General features: G+C 37.1%; 1 protein-coding gene across 1 annotated transcript in view; it reads left to right on the top strand.

Annotated features, from left to right (window-relative positions):
* Nucleotides 1-27,605, top strand: part of PDGFRB (platelet derived growth factor receptor beta) — a 247,002-nt gene that overhangs the window by 206,973 nt on the left and 12,424 nt on the right. Inside the window, exons 16-22 of the mRNA XM_053718652.1 lie at nucleotides 8,319-8,482; nucleotides 10,450-10,568; nucleotides 10,945-11,067; nucleotides 18,371-18,482; nucleotides 24,099-24,198; nucleotides 24,322-24,427; nucleotides 24,591-24,823. Coding sequence (XP_053574627.1) covers nucleotides 8,319-8,482; nucleotides 10,450-10,568; nucleotides 10,945-11,067; nucleotides 18,371-18,482; nucleotides 24,099-24,198; nucleotides 24,322-24,427; nucleotides 24,591-24,823 — 957 coding nt within the window. The remainder of the gene's footprint in view (nucleotides 1-8,318; nucleotides 8,483-10,449; nucleotides 10,569-10,944; nucleotides 11,068-18,370; nucleotides 18,483-24,098; nucleotides 24,199-24,321; nucleotides 24,428-24,590; nucleotides 24,824-27,605) is intronic.

Below are 27,605 nucleotides of genomic sequence, written 5' to 3'. Positions count from 1 at the left end.
TAAAATTGCATGCTTTATCTGAATCATGCAAGTTTAATTTGCCTATACCTTTAATATTTCACTACTGGTTTTATACTTACCACTAATCCTCTCTTGCTGATAAGGACAGGCACATCTGTTTTACTTGTGGCGCGGGACATGACTTTGCAAGTATGACAATAAAAACATTGGTTTATTCAGGAGAGGAACATAAATAAAATTAATTAAAACAAAAATTGGAATACATTTTTAAATGCACTCTTTTGGATGAGCGTATATAAAAAAAAAAAAAAAGTTGACTACAATGTCGCTTTTTAAATAAAAGATAATTAAAGGAACATGAAACCCATTATTTTTAATTCATGGTTCAGATAAAACCATTTTAAACAACTTTCTAATTTACTTCTATTATCTATCTTGCGTAGCTCTCTTGGTATCCTTTGTTGAAATGCATACCTAAGTAGGCTCAGGAGCTGATTCCTAGCTGCTGAGTGGTGGTTGCACATATACACTGTGTGCAGAATTATTAGGCAAATTAGTATTTTGACCACATCATCCTCTTTATGCATGTTGTCTTACTCCAAGCTGTATAGGCTCAAAAGCCTACTACCAATTAAGCATATTAGGTGATGTGCATCTCTGTAATAAGAAGGGGTGTGGTCTAATGACATCAACACCCTATATCAGGTGTGCATAATTATTAGGCAACTTCCTTTCCTTTGGCAAAATGGGTCAAAAGAAGGACTTGACAGGCTCAGAAAAGTCAAAAATAGTGAGATATCTTGCAGAGGGATGCAGCACTCTTAAAATTGCAAAGCTTCTGAAGCGTGATCATCGAACAATCAAGCGTTTCATTCAAAATAGTCAACAGGGTCGCAAGAAGCGTGTGGAAAAACCAAGGCGCAAAATAACTGCCCATGAACTGAGAAAAGTCAAGCGTGCAGCTGCCAAGATGCCACTTGCCACCAGTTTGGCCATATTTCAGAGCTGCAACATCACTGGAGTGCCCAAAAGCACAAGGTGTGCAATACTCAGAGACATGGCCAAGGTAAGAAAGGCTGAAAGACGACCACGACTGAACAAGACACACAAGCTGAAACGTCAAGACTGGGCCAAGAAATATCTCAAGACTGATTTTTCTAAGGTTTTATGGACTGATGAAATGAGAGTGAGTCTTGATGGGTCAGATGGATGGGCCCGTGGCTGGATTGGTAAAGGGCAGAGAGCTCCAGTCCGACTCAGACGCCAGCAAGGTGGAGGTGGAGTACTGGTTTGGGCTGGTATCATCAAAGATGAGCTTGTGGGGCCTTTTCGGGTTGAGGATGGAGTCAAGCTCAACTCCCAGTCCTACTGCCAGTTTCTGGAAGACACCTTCTTCAAGCAGTGGTACAGGAAGAAGTCTGCATCCTTCAAGAAAAACATGATTTTCATGCAGGACAATGCTCCATCACACGCGTCCAAGTACTCCACAGCGTGGCTGGCAAGAAAGGGTATAAAAGAAGAAAATCTAATGACATGGCCTCCTTGTTCACCTGATCTGAACCCCATTGAGAACCTGTGGTCCATCATCAAATGTGAGATTTACAAGGAGGGAAAACAGTACACCTCTCTGAACAGTGTCTGGGAGGCTGTGGTTGCTGCTGCACGCAATGTTGATGGTGAACAGATCAAAACACTGACAGAATCCATGGATGGCAGGCTTTTGAGTGTCCTTGCAAAGAAAGGTGGCTATATTGGTCACTGATTTGTTTTTGTTTTGTTTTTGAATGTCAGAAATGTATATTTGTGAATGTTGAGATGTTATATTGGTTTCACTAGTAAAAATAAATAATTGAAATGGGTATATATTTGTTTTTTGTTAAGTTGCCTAATAATTATGCACAGTAATAGTCACCTGCACACACAGATATCCCCCTAAAATAGCTATAACTAAAAACAAACTAAAAACTACTTCCAAAACTATTCAGCTTTGATATTAATGAGTTTTTTGGGTTCATTGAGAACATGGTTGTTGTTCAATAATAAAATTAATCCTCAAAAATACAACTTGCCTAATAATTCTGCACTCCCTGTATGCCTCTTGTCATTGGCTTACAGATGTGTTCAACTAGCTCCCAGCAGTGCATTGCTGATCCTTCATCAAAAGATACCAAGAGAATTAAGCAAAATTGATAATAGAAGTAATTTGAAATTTGTTTAAACATGTATGTTCAAACTGAAACATGAAAGACATATTTTGAGTTTCATACCCCTTTAAAGGGACATGATAGTCAATTATTAATTTATGCATTAGGAATTATTCTTTGCATTGCAGCATATTTGCACACAAAACATTTACAACCTATCATGTTCTTCGAAAATGTGCATTCTTGTCCATACGCAGGGCACACCTCTAAAAAAGCCACTTGAATTGGCCAATTAGGGAGATATATAATGGAGTGTCTGCACATATTAACCAATCACTGTGCAGCATGTAAGCAGTGGCATCTCCAGAAAATTTCTTATAGGGGGAGCACTTCCAGGAGGCCCACTGGTGATTTGTGGGTGGGGCCTTGGTGGGAGTGAGAGACTGGGCTTGTTGTGGGTAGCCACTGGTGCTACGCTCATTTCTTCACTGTCTCCTTGGCTGATTTTGTGACCGTGTGAGCTGCGTCTCACAAGAACTCAACTTTTAACGAATCTAATAAAGAATTGCTTTTATTCTATCAACCTGGGACTCCACCTTTTTCTTCTCTTGTTGTGGGTAGATCCAGATAAGTCATGAGTGGAGCTGGGCATGCTGGAGGCGGTAGCTGCTGCAGTGCCTGAGTAGTGGTGGGAAGCAACTGTTGGGGCAAATGGGGGGGGCAGTCATTATGCTGGGGGGGGGCTATTGCCCCCTGCCCCTTTCCCAGAGATGCCACTGCATGTAACAGTGCTAGGGTTCTCCATTCCAGATAATGAATTACATTCTCCCTGGGGGAGTCAAATACTTCAATTCACTATGTTAAATTATAGCAAAAGCAATCAAAATAAATATGGCTAGTTCATTGCAATATGTTTGAATTGTGCATAAATAAACTCTTTATAGAGAATGCAATCTTGAGTTAAATGTCCCTTTAAGTTACAGCTTCAAATCTTATCAGAAGGAAATTAATTACACTGATCTTGAAAACAGCACTGTGCTTGCTGAAGGATGGTATGAGTTTAAAGGATTACTTTCTGTTATAATTTTTAAGCTAAACAACTAACATATTAAAGTTAATAAACATTAATTAAAACCTACTGACCTATATTTTCTCCAAAACGAAGTTTAATAACGTTCTAAAAGTTATATCTTTTATTCGCCGATGATGTCATGTTATCCTGCCCACTATTTTCAGCACTGCGTGTTCAAAATACTTAAACCAATAACTTTGTGTTTAAAGCGCCATTTTGAAACCTAGGTATTGTAAACGGATTGGTACAGAGCAAAGGATACCCACGGAGTGGGTTTGGAAAACAATTAAATTTGCAGACAAGTTTTCTGATATACGGTAGAGATATGTTAATGAAATGCTATTGATAAAAAGCGTATTTGGGGTAGTTAGTTAGTAACAGGCATAGAAAATATTTACTTACAGTGGCCCTTTAATACCATATTTAGAAAGTATTTTGTAGCTTTATTCTATTCTTTCGGTTGAAAGCCAAACACAATAGACAATGACATATTAACTATTTTATAAATGTTTTTGGAAAGTACAAAAAATAAATACAACCTTAATAAAATATAACAATAGAAGGGTATTATGTTTTTTTATCAATTAAAAGTGGGTAATAGACAACATTAAAATAATTATTGATTTAAAGGGACAATGAACCCAACATTTTTCTTTTGTGATTCAGATAGAGCATGCAATTGTCAGCAACTTTCTAATTTACTCCTATTATCAAATTTTCTTCATTTTCTTTGAATCTTTATTTGAAATGGAAGAATGTAAGTTTAGATGCCAGATCATTTTTGGTGAACAACCTGGGTTGTTCTTGCGATTGGTGGATACATTCACCCACCAATAAACAAGTGCTGTACAGTGTCCTGAACCAAAAATTGTCTGACTCCTTAGCTTAGATGCCTTCTTTTTCAAATAAAGATAGCAAGAGAACAAAGAAAAATTGATAATAGGAGTAAATTAGAAAGTTGCTTAAAATTGCATGCTCTATCTGAATCACAAAAGAAAAAAATGTGGGTTCAGTGTCCCTTTAAGAAATAAGCTTCAGATTCTAGGACAGTCATAACTACACTTTTTGAGGATTTGTGCCCATGTTATCCATAACATTAACAAAAAAAATGAATGCCCATGGAACCTTTTTTTTTTTTTACTTTAAAGGGGCAATATATTCAGGCAATTTGCTAATAATATTTAATTGTATTAAAAAATGCTGCAGCAACACCCTTTCTAAATAGGTTGGGCTCTCTGTCTTTCACCCCACATATAGTCCAAAAGTATTTAGAAATCAGCACGTCTGGGAGTAGTGCACGTGTGACAGGGGTATACTGCTCTACCCCAGTTAAAGGGTAAAAGTTCAAGAAGTCACCGGCAATTATAATAATCTTAAAAAACTTTTATTGGAAACACTATAAAAGAGCTCTTTTGTAGTGTTTCCAATAAAAGTTTTTTAAGATTATTATAAGTGCCTGTGACTTCTTGAACTTTTACCTTTCACCCCACATAGGGAGTTTGTTTTCTGCTGCTGCCTCTTTTTGGCATAGCGTTTCTGTAGCCATTACTACAGTATTGAAATGTTCAGCATAGATGGTGGATTCAACAGCAAAAATAGCAACTTAAAATAGCAGAATAAAGGTCATTTAACTATTTGTAAACAATTTAATACACTTCGGCAGGTTAAATATAAGGCCAGATTACAAGTTGAGCGTTAACTCCGCTAGAAGTAATTTTTTTGCGTGCTTTGGGTAGTGCTCGTATTATAAGTTAAAAGTAAAAAATGTTTGCTTGTGCGCTAACACGACGCGCATAAAAAGCCGAAGTTAGAACATTGCATGTTAATGTATCCCCCATAAAAGCCAATAGAGCAAAAAAAGTCATTAGAAAAACTAACACACTACTCACGCACAAGCACGATCGCATATTCTCAAGTGCGCTAACCCAACATGAAAATATATATATTTTACATTCAAATGTTCTTCACATAGCAAAATATGTTCTATTTATTCATAATACATATTTATATATATATATATATATATATATATATATATATATGTATAATGGTATTTTGGTACAACATATATCTATACCTATATATACATATATATATATATATATATATATATATTTAGGAATATCTTTTTACATCTACATAGAACATATCCTGCTATGTGCAGAACATTGGAATGCTAAATATTTACAGTAAATACACAGTATGAAACTTTAATAAATATGAATATTGCATTAATATGCTTTTACATGTTTTCATCTACTTGACTGCAAAGGGATCTAAGGCACTATATGTCTATATATGTATTTATGTCTTTACATGTGTGTATATATGTATATACATATCGTCCATATGTATCTGCACTCACAATGCAATAAGGTCATCAACCAGGGTGCAAAGTCAGTAATATTCACAGTCTATTCCAATCAGGGACTGCAGTCACTGGATTTTAGATATAAACTTAGTTTATTAATACATTACGTTGACGTTTCGAGGTATGCAGACCCCTTCCTCAGACCAGACAATAGTGCAAGTGAACACAGTGCAATATAAAGGAGCTAAGCCCCACCCATCTACCATTACAGAAAATTGTGCCAAAACATTTTGCCAAAATTAAGTAGTCATGGCAACATCATGGTTACTAAGCAACAAATGTAACACACACATATTTAAAAATAATAATAATAGAACCATACATGACAATTAATCTATTGCATATACGTATACCTTCATCCCCATCAACTAAAAATGTATACACCTATCCTTCATATATAACAATAGTGTATTCCATGAAAAACATCAACATAAAATCATAAAAGACCCTGTGTATAAATTGTGTCAATGTATATCACTGAAATGTGTTATATTACATAAGCCAGCCTATCAAAAGCATATAAACAGCAATCAACCTTAGTGACAGAACCTAGCAGGTAGATACTAGACCCCCAGGGAATATACTATGGGGACATATGAACCGGTAAAGTGTTATGTCTCAGAGAATATGTTATGCAGACAAATGACCAAGTAATAAGCGCTACGTCTACATGCTGCAGTATACATATGCTTAATTTAAAACACTAGCCACTTTTTATGTAAATGAAATATTGTGTTTTTTTTCTTGTGGCTACACTGTATAACACGCTTGCATATCTCATCCTATGAGGTTGTACCGTAATGTATTAATAAATTAAGTTTATATCTAAAATCCAGTGAGTGCAGTCCCTGATTGGAATAGACTATGTATATGTATATATATATATATATACACACATTCCCATACATATGTAGACATGTATATGTATCTCTATGTTAAAGTCCTTTGCCTGTATTTTTTTCTAGCACCTGAGACCTCTTTAAACCTTTATATCTTTTGTGCCTTTTAAAAAAATAAAATTCTATTAGATAGTGTTATTATGAATGTAACTGTACTTTGTAATGCATTTCTGATGTGCTTTGTGACACTTTTTGTTTTGCGAAACAGTTAACCAGAGCTCTGAGGATGTCCTATCCTGACGAGTGTTAACTTCAATTGCGATCAAGCAATCGCGTTTACTTTCAACTTGTAATATGAGGGACAAACGCCGCGTTTAACCCCTTTTCGCTGGTGCGTAACTGTTTGCGCTCCACTCATAATCTGGCCCCTAATTGGGAACATGTTAAAAGTTAGAACATTTTTACAGAGACATTAAAGGAAATTAAAGTTTTTTTTGTATTTTAAATCAATAAAACATCAACAATTAAACCAAGCAGTAGATGCAGTGCTTGCAAATGTTATTATTAGTACTTCCTTGGGTAATAGTGCATTGACTCACCACCCTTGTTCTAGGGTGAATATTTGAGCTTTTACTGCATCATATTACAGACATTTTTGTATATAGGAAGGAGATGATGGTTAAAAAATAGTTTTGATATATCGGCCACTCACCGAATACAAATTAGATGGACTTGCTAGTTCAGATCTGTCATTTTATTTATTATTTCTTAAAGGGACATTAAAGGGACAGTCAACACCCAACAAAACATGATCCCATATTTGTTAACCCCAAACGAACATCCGCCTGCACCACATACCTTTGGTGTTACCTATTTCCTTGTCCTACTAATCCTTCACGATACATGAGTTGATCGGATCAAAATATGGCCGCTTAACTCCCCCCACTGTTACGTATCTACCTTCTCTTTAAAATTATCCGCCAATCACAAAGCAATCCTTGGTCAGAGTTTTAAAACGCGTTCACTGACTTTTGCGCATGCACGATTGTATAGGAACAACACTTGATATGCATTAGTACTTTGAGCAATCAAATTTGCCCACTGCTCCATGACCAAGGCATTTCATGTCAGATGTTAAAAAATGCGCATGCGCAATGACGTATGATGAGCATCATCGTACCTACATGAATGAGCCTGAAATGGCATAGAGATGGGAAAGAAGGATGACGGGGAGGAGTTAGGCGGCCATATTTAGAGATGAATTACGCATATATTGTGAATGAATACGAGGACAAGAAAATAGGTAATACAGAATGGATGAGGTGCAGGCGGATGTTCATTTGGGGTTCAATAATATTGGATCATGTTCATGTTTTGTCGGGTGTTGATTGTCCCTTTAAACACTAAATAAATGATAGATAGAATGACGTCTTCAAAAAAAAGCTTAGTCTTTTTTAAAGTTTCATTAGCTGTTTAAATATTGAAAAAATAAGTGTAAAGTTTTAGTGTCTATAAAACAATGGGAGCTGCCATGTTGTAACTTAGGTTACCTTCTCTACTGTGGCCAATTAGATACAGGTACACATAGGTCACTAGAATGTCCAGCCAATGGCTGTGTGGAATATAACATTGATCTGCACTTCTATTTCTAAAAGGAGCTGAAAAGCTCACAATTTTAGAATGAAGTTACAAGAAAAGGGGACAAAATAAATAATGAAACTATGTTGTAGAGTTTTTTTATGTATTCGATTTATCATTTTATATTGCCATCTCAAAGTGTTTAATTTCCCTTTAAGTTGTCATATAAATGTTTGGTGTTTAATTCAATAGCAACACTTATGTGGCTGTTTTTAATTTATTAGATTCTGTAGCACTTTTTATAGATATAATGTAGACCTTAAACTTTTTTTATTTGTTTACTTTTTTTGCAGCTCTTCATCTTTCATTATAGAAAGTGATGGTGGCTACATGGATATGAGCAAGGACGACATGTATTATGTGCCAATGTTGGATATGAAGGGAGAAGTCAAATATGCTGACATTGATGTTTCAAACTACGGCACCACGTATGAGCTAGAAAATTACTCTCCATCAGGTAAGTGACAGATAGGGTTGCCATCTAATTAGCATTATTTACACTAGTGAGTATACATTTGCATGAATAATTATGTAGCACAATTTAGAAACTGAAGCTTATAGGACTGATTTTAATCTAGAAGACAGGGAAGAAGAGGTCAACTGCGGACAGTGCTTAATAGCCTGCCCTATGGGATGGTGCCCACCTCCGGCTGCAGACTCGTTTTTCCCAGTCTGAGCCTGCCATAAAAGAGAACTATCTTGCAGAATATTAGTCTGATTTCATCCACAAGGTCAAAGCATCCCAAAAATGCCAGGCAATTCTCTTCTGAACAAAGGATTTTTACAGCTTACCCCAGATGTACGTGTCAGCCTATATGGGCCTCGTCAATGGAGGTGCAGCTGCTTTTAAGATAGCATTTATTTTCATTTCTACACCCTTAGAAGCAGTTTAACCAAAACATGGCTTTTGTTTCTACATTTTTATTATTTACAAAAATGAGGCCAAGCAGCAACCCTAGGGGCTGATTATATAAGAATATTTACATGTCATTTCATATAAAATGTAATTGAAAGATATTTTCTTGGTTATGAACAACCTTTAGGACTAGTATGAGAACATTATATTCAGGTAGCTATGTAGGTTCATTACTGTATTTTCATTGTATTGGTAATAGTGGGGCTACCATAATGGGCTAGATTGAATACAACTCACAGCACTTCACAGGCAAATGTGACATTCATAAAGATAAGGGGGTGACACCACACAGAAGCTGCTTACAATGAGCATAGTCCTGTAGAAATTAATGTACCACATATTTTGCCCCTTTACATAAATCTCATCCCCTGTTCTGAGGGCATAAGTCACCAGTTTAATTGTTTTTTTTCTTGTACATGAAACCTACGTGTTATTGAAAAAAGCCTATATTTTCAAATATAAAAAGTCAATAAAATCTTTATTTAAACCAAGCTTTCCAAGTTTGAAACAACAAGGCTAAATTATGAGGTTTTATTGTAATTAAACTATTGGTGACTTTTTCTCCATTTCACACAGAGAGTCAGATGATCAATACCTCGCCGGCATGTAGAGAAATAACACAAAATCTTTGTGGACTTTTTTTAATGTTATATTGCTATGTATGTGTTTCTCCTTCACAGCCAGAACCCTATATAGCTAGACAAACAGCTCTCAGGCTAAAATGTGCCTTTCTAAAATTATTTGAGAAACCTTGTCGTACTGACGAGACGTCTTAGATCATCTCGCCAGGGTGGAGAGCTTTAGATCATTGGGCGCTAAGCAAGAAAATCTTAAGCAAGCTCAGGAATTGCCTTGTTCCTTCTCACCAGTACTACAAGATATATTTTCAATAGGAAAGGCTGTGTCCATAATTGCAACATTTTAAATATTTTTTTTACCTATTGTATTTGTAAGTGAAATATAAATCCATATAACTCTATCCTCAGTTGTAACCTTAACCCGAAAGCTAACCCCTAGTTCCAACCTTGTCCTTCACCATTATCCTGATCCTAGCCCTAAATGTATCTGCCAAAATGTGGCCACTCACATGTTGTTCAGATACGTGTAAGCGGCAACACAAGGACAAGCTCAAGGACATAGGGGCCGATTTATCAAGCACCATATGGAGCTTGATGCTCCTGTTTCCGCGTGAGTCTTCAGGCTTGCCGGAAACAGAAGTTATGAAGCAGCGGTCTAAAGACCGCTGCTCCATAACTTGTCCGCCTGCTCTCAAGCGGCGGACAGAAATCAACCCGATCGGATACGATCAGTTTGATTGACACCCCCTGCTAGCAAATCTGTAGGGGGCGGCATTTCACCAGCAGTTCACAAGAACTGCTGGTGCAATGATAAATATTTCAACTAATGTGTCATTCTCTGAAATCTATTCACTCACACCTGTAATTATTATAGGGATGCACAAAATGTATTTCTTAATACAACAGTAACATTTTTTTTTTTTTTTAAAGCTCTAGAGAGAACAAACAATTCCACCCTTATAAATGAATCCCCAATCCTCAGTTTTACCGACCTGATTGGAATCAGCTACCAAGTAGCCAATGGAATGGAGTTCCTGGCTTCTAAAAATGTAAGCAGACAATATTTCTTGGGGGTATATATGGTGTATGTTTGCACTAATAAAAAAAATGCTGGTCTGTATAATTTTCCCAAAAAAACTATTTTATTTTTTAAAATTAGTTTTAATAGCATCTAAATAATCTCTAGTAATCTTATTGCAAGACTTGTGCAGGACTACTATGCCGTACATCAACTACCTATTTTGCACAACAATACTGTGAAAAAAGTAATTCTGAACCTACTACCCAGTCACTATTTTACTGACAAGTATGTATAGAAACGTTTTTGTAACCAATCAACCTGTCTAAGCTGGGTAGGAGTTAGAATTAATTGACAATTGTAAACTAAATGATAAAAATACATGCTTAATATGTTTTAATCCACAGTGTGTTCACCGTGATTTGGCAGCAAGAAATGTTCTGATATGTGAAGGAAAACTGGTGAAAATTTGTGACTTTGGATTAGCCAGAGACATTGTGAGAGATTCCAACTACATTTCCAAAGGCAATGTAAGTTTGTCTGTCCATCGTAATATCCAGTTTCATTTGATGTTTTGCATTTAGTTGGTAACGTTTTTGTGCTTGTTTGTAACCCATTTTCTGTGGTGACAACTAGTTTGTTCATTGACACCTCAGCATGTCAGGACAACTGTCAATCATTTCACAGGTGATGTGAAATGCAGAGAGTTTTAATTTGTGGGAGGATAATCTGTATGGGGGAGTAATGTATATGGAGCAAATTACTAATGATGTTATTTCTGAGGCTGTATTTTACATAAGAAGTGTAGGCAGCTGTTTAGAATAACACGTTTTAAAGACTGAAAAAATGTAATATGTTCTGAAACAAAAATGCAACTAATCATCCAACAGACTTGAAAGGGATAGAAAGCTCAAAATTGACTATAATATCCCCATTGAGACTATAATTGTCCTTTGGGTTTTTAGATCCTATATGCATAATCTTGGTAATATTACATTTCAGATCCCATTTATTTGCCCAGTGCTCCAGATTTTTAATATCACTGTTCATTTGATCCACCCCTCCTGGAACATCAACTCTGTTACAAATTTTTGTATCATCAGCAAACAAGCAAACTTTCCCCTGAAGCCCACTTCCAATATCACTGATGAACGGTTTAAACAAAACAGGCCCTATAACTGACCCTTAAGGAACACCACTAGTAACTGACCCCTCATTTGAATGTACTCCATTAATTGAAAACCTTTGCCTTCTATCCTTAAGCCAGCATTCTACCCCTTAACAATCTCAGCATCTGCTCCGAGGCAATAGATTTTGTGAATAAGTTTGTTGTGTGGGACAGTGTTAAAAGCTTTGCTAAAGTTTATACTTTGAGGCTTGGTTATTAATCTGAAAATCAGCACAATGTTATTTAAAAATAAGCAAAACTATACATTGTTACAAAAACACTCCCAGATGGGATATATAAATGTATCATCTACAAAACATTTATGTAAATAAAAATCTAGTGTACAATGTACCATTAAAGGGAACCATAACACCTGCTTTGAAATGTTTTTTACTAACTTTTTCTGATTATGCAAAATAAACTAACTACAATTCTGTGTGTGGTCATCAATTTACTGCGTTCTGTTGCAGAAAACACCTTTATAATTTGAATGTTAATCTGCGGACTACATTCTGCTATGTATGCTGCCATATTGGCAATTACTTTCCACTACAGTGGGTCATGTGAGAAAAACGTCACCTTCCTCTATTACTGACACTGAGAAAGCAGAGTGATCACATTCAGTGTCTGAGAAGAACGGCATCAGGCACTGCTATAATTATAAATACCAAGAGCAGGGAAGGAAGTGGGAGGGGGAGAGGAATGCAGCGGGGGAAGAAAGGCTCCGGAGCCAGAACCCAAACTCTTGCTGAAGATATAAATGTAAAAAGAAACATCTGCATTCATCTAAGTTACTCACAGTCTCAGGAGTCTCCCTCCCCCTTCCTCCCCTGCTCTTGGTATTTATAATCATAGCAGTGCCTGAAGCCGTTCTTCTTAGACACTGCAGTCATGCTCTGCTTCCTCAGCATTAGAAAAAGGAGGTGCCGTGTGAGTCACGTGACCTACAGTACTGCTGTAGAACGCACGTTATAACATGGCAGCTGACATACAAAGTGCTAGGCTGCAGATTAAGCTGTTATTAAATTATTTATTATGAGGCTGGTTTTCTACAACAGAATTAAAAGATGAAGACTGCATACATAACTGTTAGTTAGTTTATTTTGCAGTTTTAGAACAAGTTAGTTTAGAATATTTGAAGCAGGTGTTATGGTTCCCTTTAAGGCCTGAGTTTAAAAAAAGATTGTTCCATGTCTCAATTCATGTATGTGCTAGCCAGGGTTGCATCTAGACTACATAATACTGGGGTGGAAAAGTTGGCCAGAAGTTAAATATCCTGTGTCCAGACCAGGAGTTTGTATACAAGGCAGCTGGTACTTTTGTAGTTTGGGAGTGTAATAGTAATAAATAAAGGTGCTGCCCTAGAACCACAAGTATATATTTAACCACCAATGAGCAAGCGCTCCCCAGGTGCTGAATCAAAAATGGTATGGCTCCTAAGCTTACATTAATGCTTTTCAAATATACCAAGATACCAAGAGAACAAAGAAAAATTTATTATAGGAGTAAAGTTTCTTAAAATTGCATGCTCTGTCTTAACCATGGAAGAAAACATGTGGGTTTCATATCCCTTCAAATAGAACATCTATTAGCAGATGATGCAACAGAGACTTTGAAACTGGTTCTAACAAGATAACAGACAAACATGTGGAAATAAAACACATCAAGAGCGCAGTGTTGAAGTGTGATAGTAAGACTGACTTGTGGTTTAGGAAGTTCTCTAAATGATCAAAGCTCCTTCTTCAGGATTTTTAAAAAATGCCAAAATATGTGGTTTTAAAATTGTTTTATCAGTACGAGTCAACCTTTAACTGACATCTTCCATATAAATTAGTCACCTGGAGGTAGCTGAAACAGTAAACAATTCAAGTTATCACTAGTGCAATTTGCTTCTATATTGCTACACATATAGAAATTTCAACTAGAGTAAACACCTTGTAATTACAAGACTTTTCTTTTGTGTTGCTATAGAATAACAGATCAGCCAAGTATTAACATTTTGTAAATTAAATTAACATCCTTTTTACTGTAAATATTTTTCCATAGATAAACGCTACCCAGTCTTTGACTTATTTGGAGGAACTCTGGGCTTTAGTCTGCAGACAACAAGGATAGTCACAGTCATAATGTTACTATAACATACATTGTTTTGCAGTTGTTATCAGTTAAAGCCAGTTATGGGAAGATATGTAGCAGTGTTAGCATTGAGAGGTTAGGAAGGTGCATTTCAAGTTCTGAGAATGAGAAAATCCTAAATTATCAGAGCTAAATTGCATGGAAAGGGGGAAAAATAAATAATGAAAGCATATTGCAAAGTTGTTTCATATCTAAGCAATTGGTATTACAATCTCTTTACTGTCCCTTTAATGATATATTCAAAATAAATCAAGGTTTGATTTAAAAGCATCACATACACTAAGTTGTATTTGGCAATAAAGAGCTGACATCTTATTATTTAGATTTTTTATATCCCTAATTGGTAATTCTACAACTGTTAAAATGAAAGTTTAAAGGGACTTTAAACATCAAATGTAATTCTCCAGGAATTGCTAAATAAAGCTTAGTAAAAATAATGCAGTCTTTAGTCATTAAAGGGACATAATACTCATATGCTAAATCACTTGAAAGTGATGCAGCATAACTGTAAAAAGCTGACAAGAAAATTTCACCTGAGCATCTCTATGTAAAAAAAAGGAAGATATTTTACCTCAAGATTTTTTCAGCTCACAATAGTAAGAGCTATGTAAACAGTTATTCTTCAGCTACTGCCCATCTGCAGGTTAAAAAAAAATAGCCAATCAAAATCAGCAGTACTCAGGTTATGCTTCGTTTTACTGTGATCTCATAAGATTTCACTGAAATTTCACAAGATTTTAAAGTGAACTTCCTTAAAGGGAAAGGAAATCCCAACATTTTCTTTCATGATTTGAATAGAACATGCAAAATGAAAAGACTTTCCCATTTACTTCTATTTTCAAATTTGTTTCATTCTCTTGTTATCCGTTGCTGAAGGAACAGCATTGCACTACTGGCAACTAAATGAACATATCGATTTAGCCAGTCACAAGAGACAAATGTGTGCAGGCACCAATCAGCAACTAGCTCCCACGAGTGTAAGATATGTGCATATTATTTTTCAACAAGAGATACCAAGAGAACAAAGCACATTTGAAAATAGAAGTTAATTTAAAAGTGTCTTAAAATGACATGCTCTATCTGAATCATGCAAGTTTAATTTTGACTTTTCTATCCCTTTAAACTGAGTAGGGAAATAACATGACTGTGCCTACACATGCCAGATGCACTATCCCTTGCAAGTCCTGGGACTAGCATCCTGAATGGCTGCTAAAGTCCCTTTTCAATGGGATGGGGCTATTGAGGAAAATTTGAGGTTAAATAAATATGTTCAGGTGATATTTTCTAGTCAGCTTTTTACAGATATGCTGCATCTTCAAGGGCTTTAACATTTGGATATAATGTCCCTTTAATTATTTTGTTTGTATGTTTCCCCTAAAATTTTCCATTGCCCCCAGAGGGGTTGGAGGGCATCTTCCTATACTGGCGTATGTTCCAGTTTGCCTTAATATAGGACAGCTCTACATAAAGAGTAATGCACACATTTACATGTGGCCACTGACTAGCACAGCAAAGGGAACTGTGTTAATATATTGTTGAGGGTTGTATTTAACCCCTTCATGTATTAGGAAGTTCCATTCCGTCAAAACGTCTGCAGCTTTCCCCTTGGACAAAGAAAAAAACTGGCCTGTAGGATGTACCTAGCAGGGTAGGTAGTTTCCCATGATCCGATCCTGGCCTTGAAATCACATGATCGCATAGATTTCATTGCAGATATGTAACACGTATCTATAAATTAATTCACCCTATGATCCCTTTAAATCTAACAAATAATTATCACAGCCTAAAGTTATGACATTTGGTTTTCGTTAAATCTTGTTAAATCTTTCATGAATCAGATAGAGAATGCTATTTTAAACAACTTTCCTATTTAGTTTTATTATCTCATTTGCCTCATTCTCTTGATATCCTTTTGTGAAAGAAATACCTAGGAGGGCTCAGAAGCAGAAATACATTACTGGGTGCTAGCTGATGATTGGTGGATGCATACATTTGACTCATGTTCACCTTATGTGTTCAGCTAGCTCCCAGTAGTGCAATGTTACTCCTTCAACAAATGGATACCAAGAGAATGATATAAAGCGTATACTAGAAGTCAGTTGGAAAATTGTTTAATATTATATGCTCTATCTGAATCGTGAAAGAAAAAATTGGGGTTTCAAATCCCTTTAACTAAATAAAAATATTCCAACAGGAAAATATATTAACGAGAGGGTAATCAGAATGGCACTTCTGATGTGCAGTATAATGTAGTAGGTTGAATTTGATAGTGAAAATCCAGATGTAGTGGATGTTAGCCTTAACTTTGCTAGTAAATATACCTTGTGCCCTTACATATGGATCTTTTAAAGGGTTTTTAACAATTTCTTTGAAGTTCATGATACCCAGTAGATATTTGTACTATCTCAGCAGAGGTTCTCTTATTGTCATGACAAAAGGAAATGGTGGTGGTAAAATCTGTAGCCATCTCAAGGGTATTTCATCATTTCCAGTGCTAGAAAGTACCATGAATGACTATTTTAGATAAATGAACATATTTCATAAGCTTTACTCTTCATCTTCATTCATTCCAGGAAGTCTGTGCTTATTGCCCCCTTGTATTTAGCTAAAAGAAATGTGCACCATTTAAAGCAGAAGTATAATGTTGCACAATAAATGCTTGTAGAGAAAAGAAAAACATTTGCCATGTTGTAGATATATCAGTCAGTCTTTACTCTCTGAAGCATGTAACAAGAGGTTGCATCCAATTGCATCTTGTAAAAAGTCATAATAGTGGAAAAATTACATGTTTTTGAAAAGTTTCCTATTACTTCTATTATCAAATTTTTTGTTCTATTAGTATCCTTTGTTGAAGCGCAGGGAGATAAGCTAAGGTGCATAGTCGTGTCTGGAGCACTAGACGGCAGGATATGATGCACACTAACTTTTTAACCCGTGTTGAAAGTTTACTTTCAGAGCAGTAAGCATGCGAGTGAAAACATTTGCTAGCGTGCCACTTGTAATCTGGTCCTAAGTATGTATACATTTTATATGCATTAAAATTTGCTACAGTGGTTTTCATTAGTACCCCCCCATCATTTGTCTTATTTGAAGAAGCCAATCTGGATTTGATACTGCAGTAGACAAGACTTGCCGCTGTCATTTTGTTAGCAAAACTATCATTGCTTTGTAGTTCTTTATCAGATTTCCATCCCTTGCTGAGACAAATATGTAGCTGGCTTGGCTGGGTTTGTAAAGTCTGCAGTGTGCACATCCGATTCTCACAAATATAAATTACAGGAAAATGAGCCAAAATAATTAATGAGATAATATAGATTTTTTTTTATTTCTGTGTATAATTAAACATTGTATATTACAAAGTGTTTACTGTCCTTTTTAAAAGATTCAACCATGAACTTCAGATTTTTTTTTTTCTGACTGATAATTTTCATTTGAAAAAGAAAAAAAAAATCGCATAAAGAATACTGATAATATCTTGTACAAAGAAGCAGCCATATTAGTCCAATAATTTGCAAAAAAAATAACAGGGCATGTAATTATTTTGTTATATCATATTTATTATATTAACATAAAATGTGATACCAATAAAAACCGTATGACTATATATTATATATATAATATGTTACTTTTTCAAGTACAAAAAAAATATGTCTCATGTATCTTCTATATATGTATTTCATTATCTGTGCTAAATAAATACCTGTTATAAATCTTTCTTTGCGTGTTAGTTATGAAAATTCTTAAAAACCTTTTGGTTAAAGGGACATAATACTCATATGCTAAATCACTTGAAACTGATGCAGTATAACTGTAAAAAGCTGACAGGAAAATATCACCTGAGCATCTCTATGTAAAAAAGGAAGATATTTTACCTCACAATTTCTTCAGCTCAGCAGAGTAAGTTCTGTGTAAAAAGTTATACTCAGCTGCTCCCAGCTGCAGGTAAACAAATTTAAAAAAATGAAGAAATGAACAGCAGCCAATCAGCATCAGCAGTGCTGAGGTCATGAACTCTTACTGTGATCTCATGAGATTTGACTTAACTCTCATGAGATTTCATAGTAAGCTTCCTTTACCTGATTGGTGAAATAATATGAGAGTGCACGATGCTCATCCCTTCAGATGTCCCAGGACAGACACACTAAAATGCTGCTTAGAAATCCTTTACAATGGGAGGTGGCTACTGAGGAACTTTTGAGGTAAAATATCTTTCTTTTTTACATAGAGATGTTCAGGTGATATTTTCTAATCAGCTTTTTACAGCTATGCTGCATCACTTTCAAGTGTTTAAACATTTGGGTATTATGGCCCTTTAAGTGCATTTTTTAACAATGTATAAATTATGCAAAAGATCAAACATAGATTTACGTATAAAATGGTAACTTATAGACATTTATTTCACCAAAAAAAAATAACATCCATATTTTTTTTAATCTTGTTTATTAAAAGGCTTCTACTTATATTTAAAAATGATTTTGCTTTGTACACCAATTATTTATTTTGCACTAATATTTTTTTTCTTATCACAGACATTTCTTCCACTTAAATGGATGGCTCCAGAAAGTATATTCAACAATCTGTACACGACATTAAGCGATGTCTGGTCTTTTGGAATCCTCTTGTGGGAAATATTCACTTTAGGTAGGAAGTAAAGCTATTTTACATTAAATGTGTTACATTTATCTTAACTAGATCATTTATACAGCACAGATAACACATTTTCTATGTAGAAATAATGATTATTTTCATTTAATACTTATTTGATTATTTATATATTGGCCTAGATTGAATAAAACTCATTAGAGACAATAATACATCATAGAAAAAACTTTCCTCATGATCGCAGCTTGAGAACTGCAGAATTCATACAAATTGGTACCCATCCCTCATCATAGTCATTCTCCATCAATAGAGGAGCTATCTCTTAAAGGGACATGAAATCCACTATTTTTCTTTAATGATTCAGATAGAGCATATCATTCTAAACTTTTCAATTTACTTCTTTTATCTAATTTGCTCAGTTTTCTTGGTATCCTTTGTTGAAAAGCATACGTAGTTAGGCTATTAAGCTGGAAAGTAGCTAGTGGCTGTGCTGAGGGGTGCTGTGCACCTCTAAACAAATGTGTAGCACTCTGTTGAGCTGCAAAGTGCTCCATATATAGCCCCTCCCCCCATACATTAAGTTCTAGAACTGCCACTGGAGCTAGCTGCTGATTCGTGGCTGCACAAATATACCTCTTGTCATTGACTTACTGATGTGTTCAGCTAGCTCCCAGTACTGTAAGTTAAACATGTATGCTCTATCTCAATCATACAAGAAAAATGTTGGGCTTCATATTCCTTTAACTGTTCTTCTCTCAGTAGATAGAACAAGTTCCACTGTGAATGATACTGGCAGCACAAAAAGATTTCAACATGTTAAAAAAATGTTTATTCTAACATATGCAATAAACAAACAAACTGGAAAACAGCAAAGAAATAAAAAAAAGACAACTTCTTCAGCTGTCAAATAGCAAGAAACAACCTTAAGATGATATACATCACAAGAGCAACATAATCTTTATGAATTCTGCACGCTAGATCTAAGTGTGCCTGAAAAAGGCTACGGGGCCGAATTATCAAGCTCCGAATGGAGCTTGATGCCCCTGTTTCTGCGCAAGCCTTCGCCGGAAACAGCAGTTATGAAGGCTGCGGTCTTCAATCCGCCCAATCCTATACGATCGGGCGGAACTGCAGGGAACGGCATTGCAAAAGCAGTCAGCATTCAGCGATGTCTGTCAGACATGATACGCAACAGTGTATCATGTCAGACAGACGATAAATCTGCCCCTTCATCTTCTGAGCGCCTTGCAATGCCCATGGTCAGCACTTTGTGGGACCCTTCATTCTATCCAGTGAGGCTACTTTCCCATTATAAAGCAGACCAGAATATTTTACAATTACAAAAATTTACATAAACCATGTTGCAAGCTTTTTTCTGATGTGTTGCAGTTGTAATTTCTGTTTTTTTAATCAGATATATTTTTGTCTTGAGAAAGCTTTCTCTAGGTTATGCCACTCGGGCAACTGGGAAATTATGTGAGGGTGTCTGAGAAATGTTTATCTGAGAATTCAGAAATGGGATCTATGTACTAAGCTAAATTGTTTTCTTTTCTAGATCAATTAGTTTCAGAGGTAGTTAGCAGCAGAAAAAAAACCCACTAAAAGGTCAGGAAAGTCAAAATTACAAACATTAATTTTCTTAATTCTCTTGGTGTTCTTTGTTGAAGAGTATAGCTAGGAAGACTCAGGGCACCAGTACACTACTGTGAGCTAGCTGCTGATTTGGTGGCTGCACATACAATATATGCCACTTCTTATTGACTCACCAGCTGTGTTTAGCTAATTCCCATTACTGCATTTCTGCTCCTGAGCCTGCTCCTCAACAAAAGATACCAAAATAACAAAGCAAATTTGCCAATAGAAGATAATTAGAAGGTTGTTTAAAATTACATGTTCTAAATGAATAATAAAAGTTTCATTTTGACTTCACCGACAGTTTACTGCTGTGATTCAAAGATCCCATAGCATCATGGGATTGATCTGTTTCTTCTCTTTTGCCAGGATATTTTATTTTGCCTTTTATAAGTACAGTAGTGCTAAACAAAACCCATCACCAATAAGTCATGTTCTCAAAATTCTTTTTATTACTACTCTTAAATTGCACACCATTTGTTCCTGGAAGGCAGCGGCGTATTTAGGTTTTCTGCTGCCCTAGGCATAATTCTGCTGACCCCCCCAGGTTTTAGGCCTTTTTAGGCCATAATACATTTTATTTTTTTTCATGCTATTTCTAAAGTAAATTAAAATGTAAGTGAGGATATTTTCGTAGCCAGATTTATTCCAGTTAAAGATCCCCAAACTTAAATATGTGCAAATCCAGATCTTTAGAGTGGGGATCTTTTACAGGAATCAATCTAGCCAGGAGTCAAGTCAAGCGGGAACACATGGGAATGGAGTTCCTGCACTATGTTTGCAGGTAGAACTAAGTTCCCCCTGGACAGAGAACAAAAAGTCTTTAATAAACACTGCTGCTGTTGGTGGGAGTAGCTGGAGCAGTCTGGTTAGAGGAATAGTGAGATCATCGAGTAATGGGCAGTAACACTTCCTGCAATAAACTAAATGCAAGCCAGTGGTCCTGCTGTGTGATTACCCCACACTGTGTGGAACTCATAGTGCTTACATTTCTGTGTGGCTTGCTCTGGGGTTATTTAGCTCCCTTAAGCAGAAATACAACTATTGCACCTTAAGTGGGTGTGACAGAGGAGAAGTCTCAGGACCAAATGCAACCATTCAACCCTTCATTGGTTTTAATTTGCTTTTATTAACCTAAGTGTATAGATTATATACATATAAATATAGTGTGTGTGTATTAAACAATATTAATTGTTTTGAGGATGGAGGTGTTGGTGAGTTCTGAGTTCCCAAATTTTTTTTGTAGGACTTGACTCCTGAATCTATCTACAGAAATATAATTTGCACAAATCTGCATGAAGGATCTGAATACACATTCCTATTGCATACAGAAATACACAGGCACACACACACACACAGTTACAGACACATACATACACACAGAGTTATACACATACACACTGTTATGCACGCATACACAGGCACACATACACAGTCACAGACACACACACAGAGTTATACACATACACACTGTTATGCACGCATACACAGGCACACATACACAGTCACAGACACACACACAGAGTTATACACATACACACTGTTATGCACGCATACACAGGCACACATACACAGTCACAGACACACACACAGAGTTATACACATGCACACAGTCATGCACGCATACATACACAGGCACACATACACAGTCACGGACACACACACACAGAGTTACACACATACACACTGTTATGCACGCATACACAGGCACACATACACAGTCACAGACACACACACACAGAGTTATACACATACACACTGTCATGCACGCATACACAGGCACACATACACAGTCACAGACACACACACACACACAGAGTTATACACATACACACTGTTATGCACGCATACACAGGCACACATACACAGTCACAGACACACACACACATACACAGAGTTATGCACATACACACTGTCATGCAAGCATACACAGGCACACATACACAGTCACAGACACACACACAGAGTTATGCACATACACACTGTCATGCACGCATACACAGGCACACATACACAGTCACAGACACACACACAGAGTTATACACATACACACTGTTATGCACGCATACACAGGCACACATACACAGTCACAGACACACACACAGAGTTATACACATACACACTGTTATGCACGCATACACAGGCACACATACACAGTCACAGACACACACACAGAGTTATACACATACACACTGTTATGCACGCATACACAGGCACACATACACAGTCACAGACACACACACACATACACAGAGTTATGCACATACACACTGTCATGCAAGCATACACAGGCACACATACACAGTCACAGACACACACACAGAGTTATGCACATACACACTGTCATGCACGCATACACAGGCACACATACACAGTCACAGACACACACACAGAGTTATACACATACACACTGTTATGCACGCATACACAGGCACACATACACAGTCACAGACACACACACAGAGTTATACACATACACACTGTTATGCACGCATACACAGGCACACATACACAGTCACAGACACACACACAGAGTTATACACATACACACTGTTATGCACGCATACACAGGCACACATACACAGTCACAGACACACACACAGAGTTATACACATACACACTGTCATGCACGCATACACAGGCACACATACACAGTCACAGACACACACACAGAGTTATACACATGCACACAGTCATGCACGCATACATACACAGGCACACATACACAGTCACGGACACACACACACAGAGTTACACACATACACACTGTTATGCACGCATACACAGGCACACATACACAGTCACAGACACACACACACAGAGTTATGCACATACACACTGTCATGCACGCATACACAGGCACACATACACAGTCACAGACATACACACATACAGAGTTATGCACATACACACTGTCATGCACGCATACACAGGCACACATACACAGTCACAGACACACTCACACAGAGTTATACACATACACACTATTATGCACGCATACACAGGCACACATACACAGTCACAGACACACACACACAGAGTTATACACATACACACTGTTATGCACGCATACACAGGCACACATACACAGTCACAGACACACACACAGAGTTATACACATACACACTGTCATGCACGCATACACAGGCACACACATATCTATCTATTGCTGCAATATACAGTATATATAAAAAAATAAACGCAGATTTCTTGTAACAATACTTCCCCGAACACAATACTAAGTGCTGAAAGCCAACAGAACTAAAGGCAATAGCTAGCTGAATAAACTGTAAGCAGTCTCTTATTATACCCCCTAGAATGTAAACTACTTGGGCAAAATCTCCCAATATATACATGTATAATACTTCTAAAATAACTGTAAACTTCTTAGAAATATAGTCCAAAAAAAATGTGCTACCCCCTCCAATCTGCTGCCCTCTCCAACCTGCTGCCCTAGGCAGGTGTCTTGTTTGCCTGGGCCAAAATTTGCCCCTGCTGGAAGGTCTTCTGGAGTTAAAGGGACATTGTACACTAGATTGTTCTTTGCATAAATGTTTTGTAGATGACCCATTTATATAGCCCACCTGGGAGTGTTTTTGTAACAATGTATAGTTTTGCTTATTTTTTAATAACAGTGTTCTGATTTTCCGACTCTTAACCAAGCCCCACAGTGTCAGATGTATACATGCGTTTACAGACTCCTGCTGGTTCTTGTTTATGTTATCTGTCTTTTTCATGGAGAAGGGGGCAGTGTCTGCTCTTCCTGCTTTCCCTGCCCCTTTTACTGGGTCGCCCAGCCAAACCTAATCAACCGTGTTAAACTGTGATCTTCTAAGTACGTTTTTAAAAGGTTTTATGCTGAACTTTTATATCAGCATCTGTGCATATTCTTCTTTATAGTAGTGTCTATTACATGCAGTTATATGAACATTGGTGTATACTGTCCCTTTAACTTCTTGTTCATTTTGTTATTTACATCTGATTATAATGTTGTTTTCTATGTTGCTTTTATTAATGTTACAGGTGGGACACCATATCCTGAGTTGCCAATGAATGAACAATTCTACAATGCTATAAGACGTGGTTATCGGATGTCAAAGCCTGCATATGCTTCAGAAGAAATGTAAACTAACTTATTTAATAAAAATATGACAAAAGTACTGTCCCCAGCTACACCCCCCCCACCCTTCAAAAGAAAACCCTGATAACAAAAACTTGTTAAAATGATTATTTACATTTTTTGTAGATATGAAATTATGCAAAAGTGCTGGGATGAAAAGTTTGAAAAGAGGCCTCAATTTTCCCAGTTAGTGGCTCTCACTGGAAATCTTTTGGCAGATGCCTACAAGCAGGTAAGACACATTATTTCTTGTAAAATATTTCCAGTTAATTTCCTAGCACAATAGGCATAATTCTAGCTTGCAGAAAGCAACTCTGACCGTTGATTACAATATAAAAAAGCTTAAATGGTGCATAATAATAGCTCATTTCTTCCACTTTGTTGTTTTTTTGCAGAGATACAGAGAGGTAGATGAAGAATTTTTAAACAGCGATCACCCTGCTGTTGTTCGTGTGAGGCCCAGACTAAGCAAAATGAATAACTCTTCTCATGTGGGAATTATTGCAAATAACATTCTGTACTCAACAATACAACAAAATGATAATAATGATTACATAATTCCTCTGCCGGATCCAAAACCAGAGGATGACGACAAAGTACCTGACGAGAATTCAGAAAGTCGTCCAGGGTAAGTGAGCTATTCATACATTTACATTAGACCTCTCATTTTTCATAAAAGAGAAAAACGTTTCATATGCAAAATACAAACACTCTTTCATTTTTAAAGGGATATGAAAGTCAAAATTAAACTTGCATGATTCAGATAGAGCATGTCATTTCAAGACACTTTTAAATTCACTTCTATTTTCAAATGTGCTTCGTTCTCTTGGTATCCCTTGTTGGAAAAGAATATGCACAGATGGGAGCTGGCTGTTTATTGGTGCCTGCCCACATTTGTCTCTTGTGATTGGCTAACTAGATGTGTTCATCTAGCTGCTATTTGTACACTGCTGTTCCTTCAGCAAAGTATAACAAGAGAATGAAGCAAATTTGATAACAGAAGTTAATTGGAAAGTTGTTTAAAATTGTACGTTCTATCCAAATCATGAAAGACATTTTTGGGGTTTCCTGTCCCTTTAAATCATGCAGGATATAAAGCTGTATAAATGCAGATAACACATGCTTGTTGCACACTTAGCACATGCTGGTTGCACACTTAGCACATGCTTGTTGCACACTTAGCACATGCTTGTTGCACACTTAGCACATGCTAGTTGCACACTTAGCACATGCTTGTTGCACACTTAGCACATGCTGGTTGCACACTTAGCACATGCTTGTTGCACACTTAGCACATGCTGGTTTGAAAAACGTTTCATATGCAAAATACAAACACTCTTTCATTTTTAAAGGGATATGAAAGTCAAAATTAAACTTGCATGATTCAGATAGAGCATGTCATTTCAAGACACTTTTAAATTCACTTCTATTTTCAAATGTGCTTCGTTCTCTTGGTATCCCTTGTTGGAAAAGAATATGCACTAGTGGGAGCTGGCTGCTTATTGGTGCCTGCACACATTTGTCTCTTGTGATTGGCTAAGTAGATGTGTTCATCTAGCTGCTATTTGTACACTGCTGTTCCTTCAGCAAAGGATAACAAGAGAATGAAGCAAATTTGATAACAGAAGTTAATTGGAAAGTTGTTTAAAATTGTACGTTCTATCCAAATCATGAAAGACATTTTTGGGGTTTCCTGTCCCTTTAAATCATGCAGGATATAAAGCTGTATAAATGCAGATAACATGCTTGTTGCACACTTAGCACATGCTGGTTGCACACTTAGCACATGCTTGTTGCACACTTAGCACATGCTTGTTGCACACTTAGCACATGCTAGTTGCACACTTAGCACATGCTTGTTGCACACTTAGCACATGCTGGTTGCACACTTAGCACATGCTTGTTGCACACTTAGCACATGCTGGTTGCACACATAGCACATGCTTGTTGCACACATAGCACATGCTTGTTGCACACTTAGCACATGCTGGTTGCACACATAGCACATGCTGGTTGCACACTTAGCACATGCTTGTTGCACACTTAGCACATGCTGGTTGCACACTTAGCACATGCTTGTTGCACACATAGCACATGCTTGTTGCACACTTAGCACATGCTTGTTGCACACATAGCACATGCTTGTTGCACACTTAGCACATGCTTGTTGCACACTTAGCACATGCTGGTTGCACACATAGCACATGCTTGTTGCACACTTAGCACATGCTTGTTGCACACTTAGCACATGCTTGTTGCACACTTAGCACATGCTGGTTGCACACTTAGCACATGCTGGTTGCACACTTAGCACATGCTTGTTGCACACTTAGCACATGCTTGTTGCACACATAGCACATGCTTGTTGCACACATAGCACATGCTTGTTGCACACTTAGCACATGCTTGTTGCACACATATCACATGCTTTTTGCACACATAGCACATGCTTGTTGCACACTTAGCACATGCTTGTTGCACACTTAGCACATGCTTGTTGCACACTTAGCACATGCTTGTTGCACACTTAGCACATGCTGGTTGCACACTTAGCACATGCTTGTTGCACACTTAGCACCTGCTGGTTGCACACTTAGCACATGCTTGTTGCACACTTAGCACATGCTTGTTGCACACTTAGCACATGCTGGTTGCACACTTAGCACATGCTGGTTGCACACTTAGCACATGCTTGTTGCACATATAGCACATGCTTGTTGCACACTTAGCACATGCTTGTTGCACACATAGCACATGCTTGTTGCACACTTAGCACATGCTTGTTGCACACTTAGCACATGCTTGTTGCACACTTAGCACATGCTTGTTGCACACATAGCACATGCTTGTTGCACACTTAGCACATGCTTGTTGCACACTTAGCACATGCTTGTTGCACACCTAGCACATGCTTGTTGCACACCTAGCACATGCTTGTTGCACACCTAGCACATGCTTGTTGCACACCTAGCACATGCTTGTTGCACACATAGCACATGCTTGTTGCACACATAGCACATGCTTGTTGCACACTTAGCACATGCTTGTTGCACACTTAGCACATGCTTGTTGCACACTTAGCACATGCTGGTTGCACACTTAGCACATGCTTGTTGCACACTTAGCACATGCTTGTTGCACACTTAGCACATGCTTGTTGCACACATAGCACATGCTTGTTGCACACATAGCACATGCTTGTTGCACACTTAGCACATGCTTGTTGCACACTTAGCACATGCTTGTTGCACACTTAGCACATGCTTGTTGCACACTTAGCACATGCTGGTTGCACACTTAGCACATGCTGGTTGCACACTTAGCACATGCTTGTTGCACACATAGCACATGCTTGTTGCACACATAGCACATGCTTGTTGCACACTTAGCACATGCTTGTTGCACACTTA

The sequence above is a fragment of the Bombina bombina genome, chromosome 6 (assembly GCF_027579735.1).
Source record: "Bombina bombina isolate aBomBom1 chromosome 6, aBomBom1.pri, whole genome shotgun sequence".
Lineage (NCBI taxonomy): Eukaryota > Metazoa > Chordata > Amphibia > Anura > Bombinatoridae > Bombina > Bombina bombina.
This window is presented reverse-complemented; position numbering and strand designations above follow the sequence as displayed.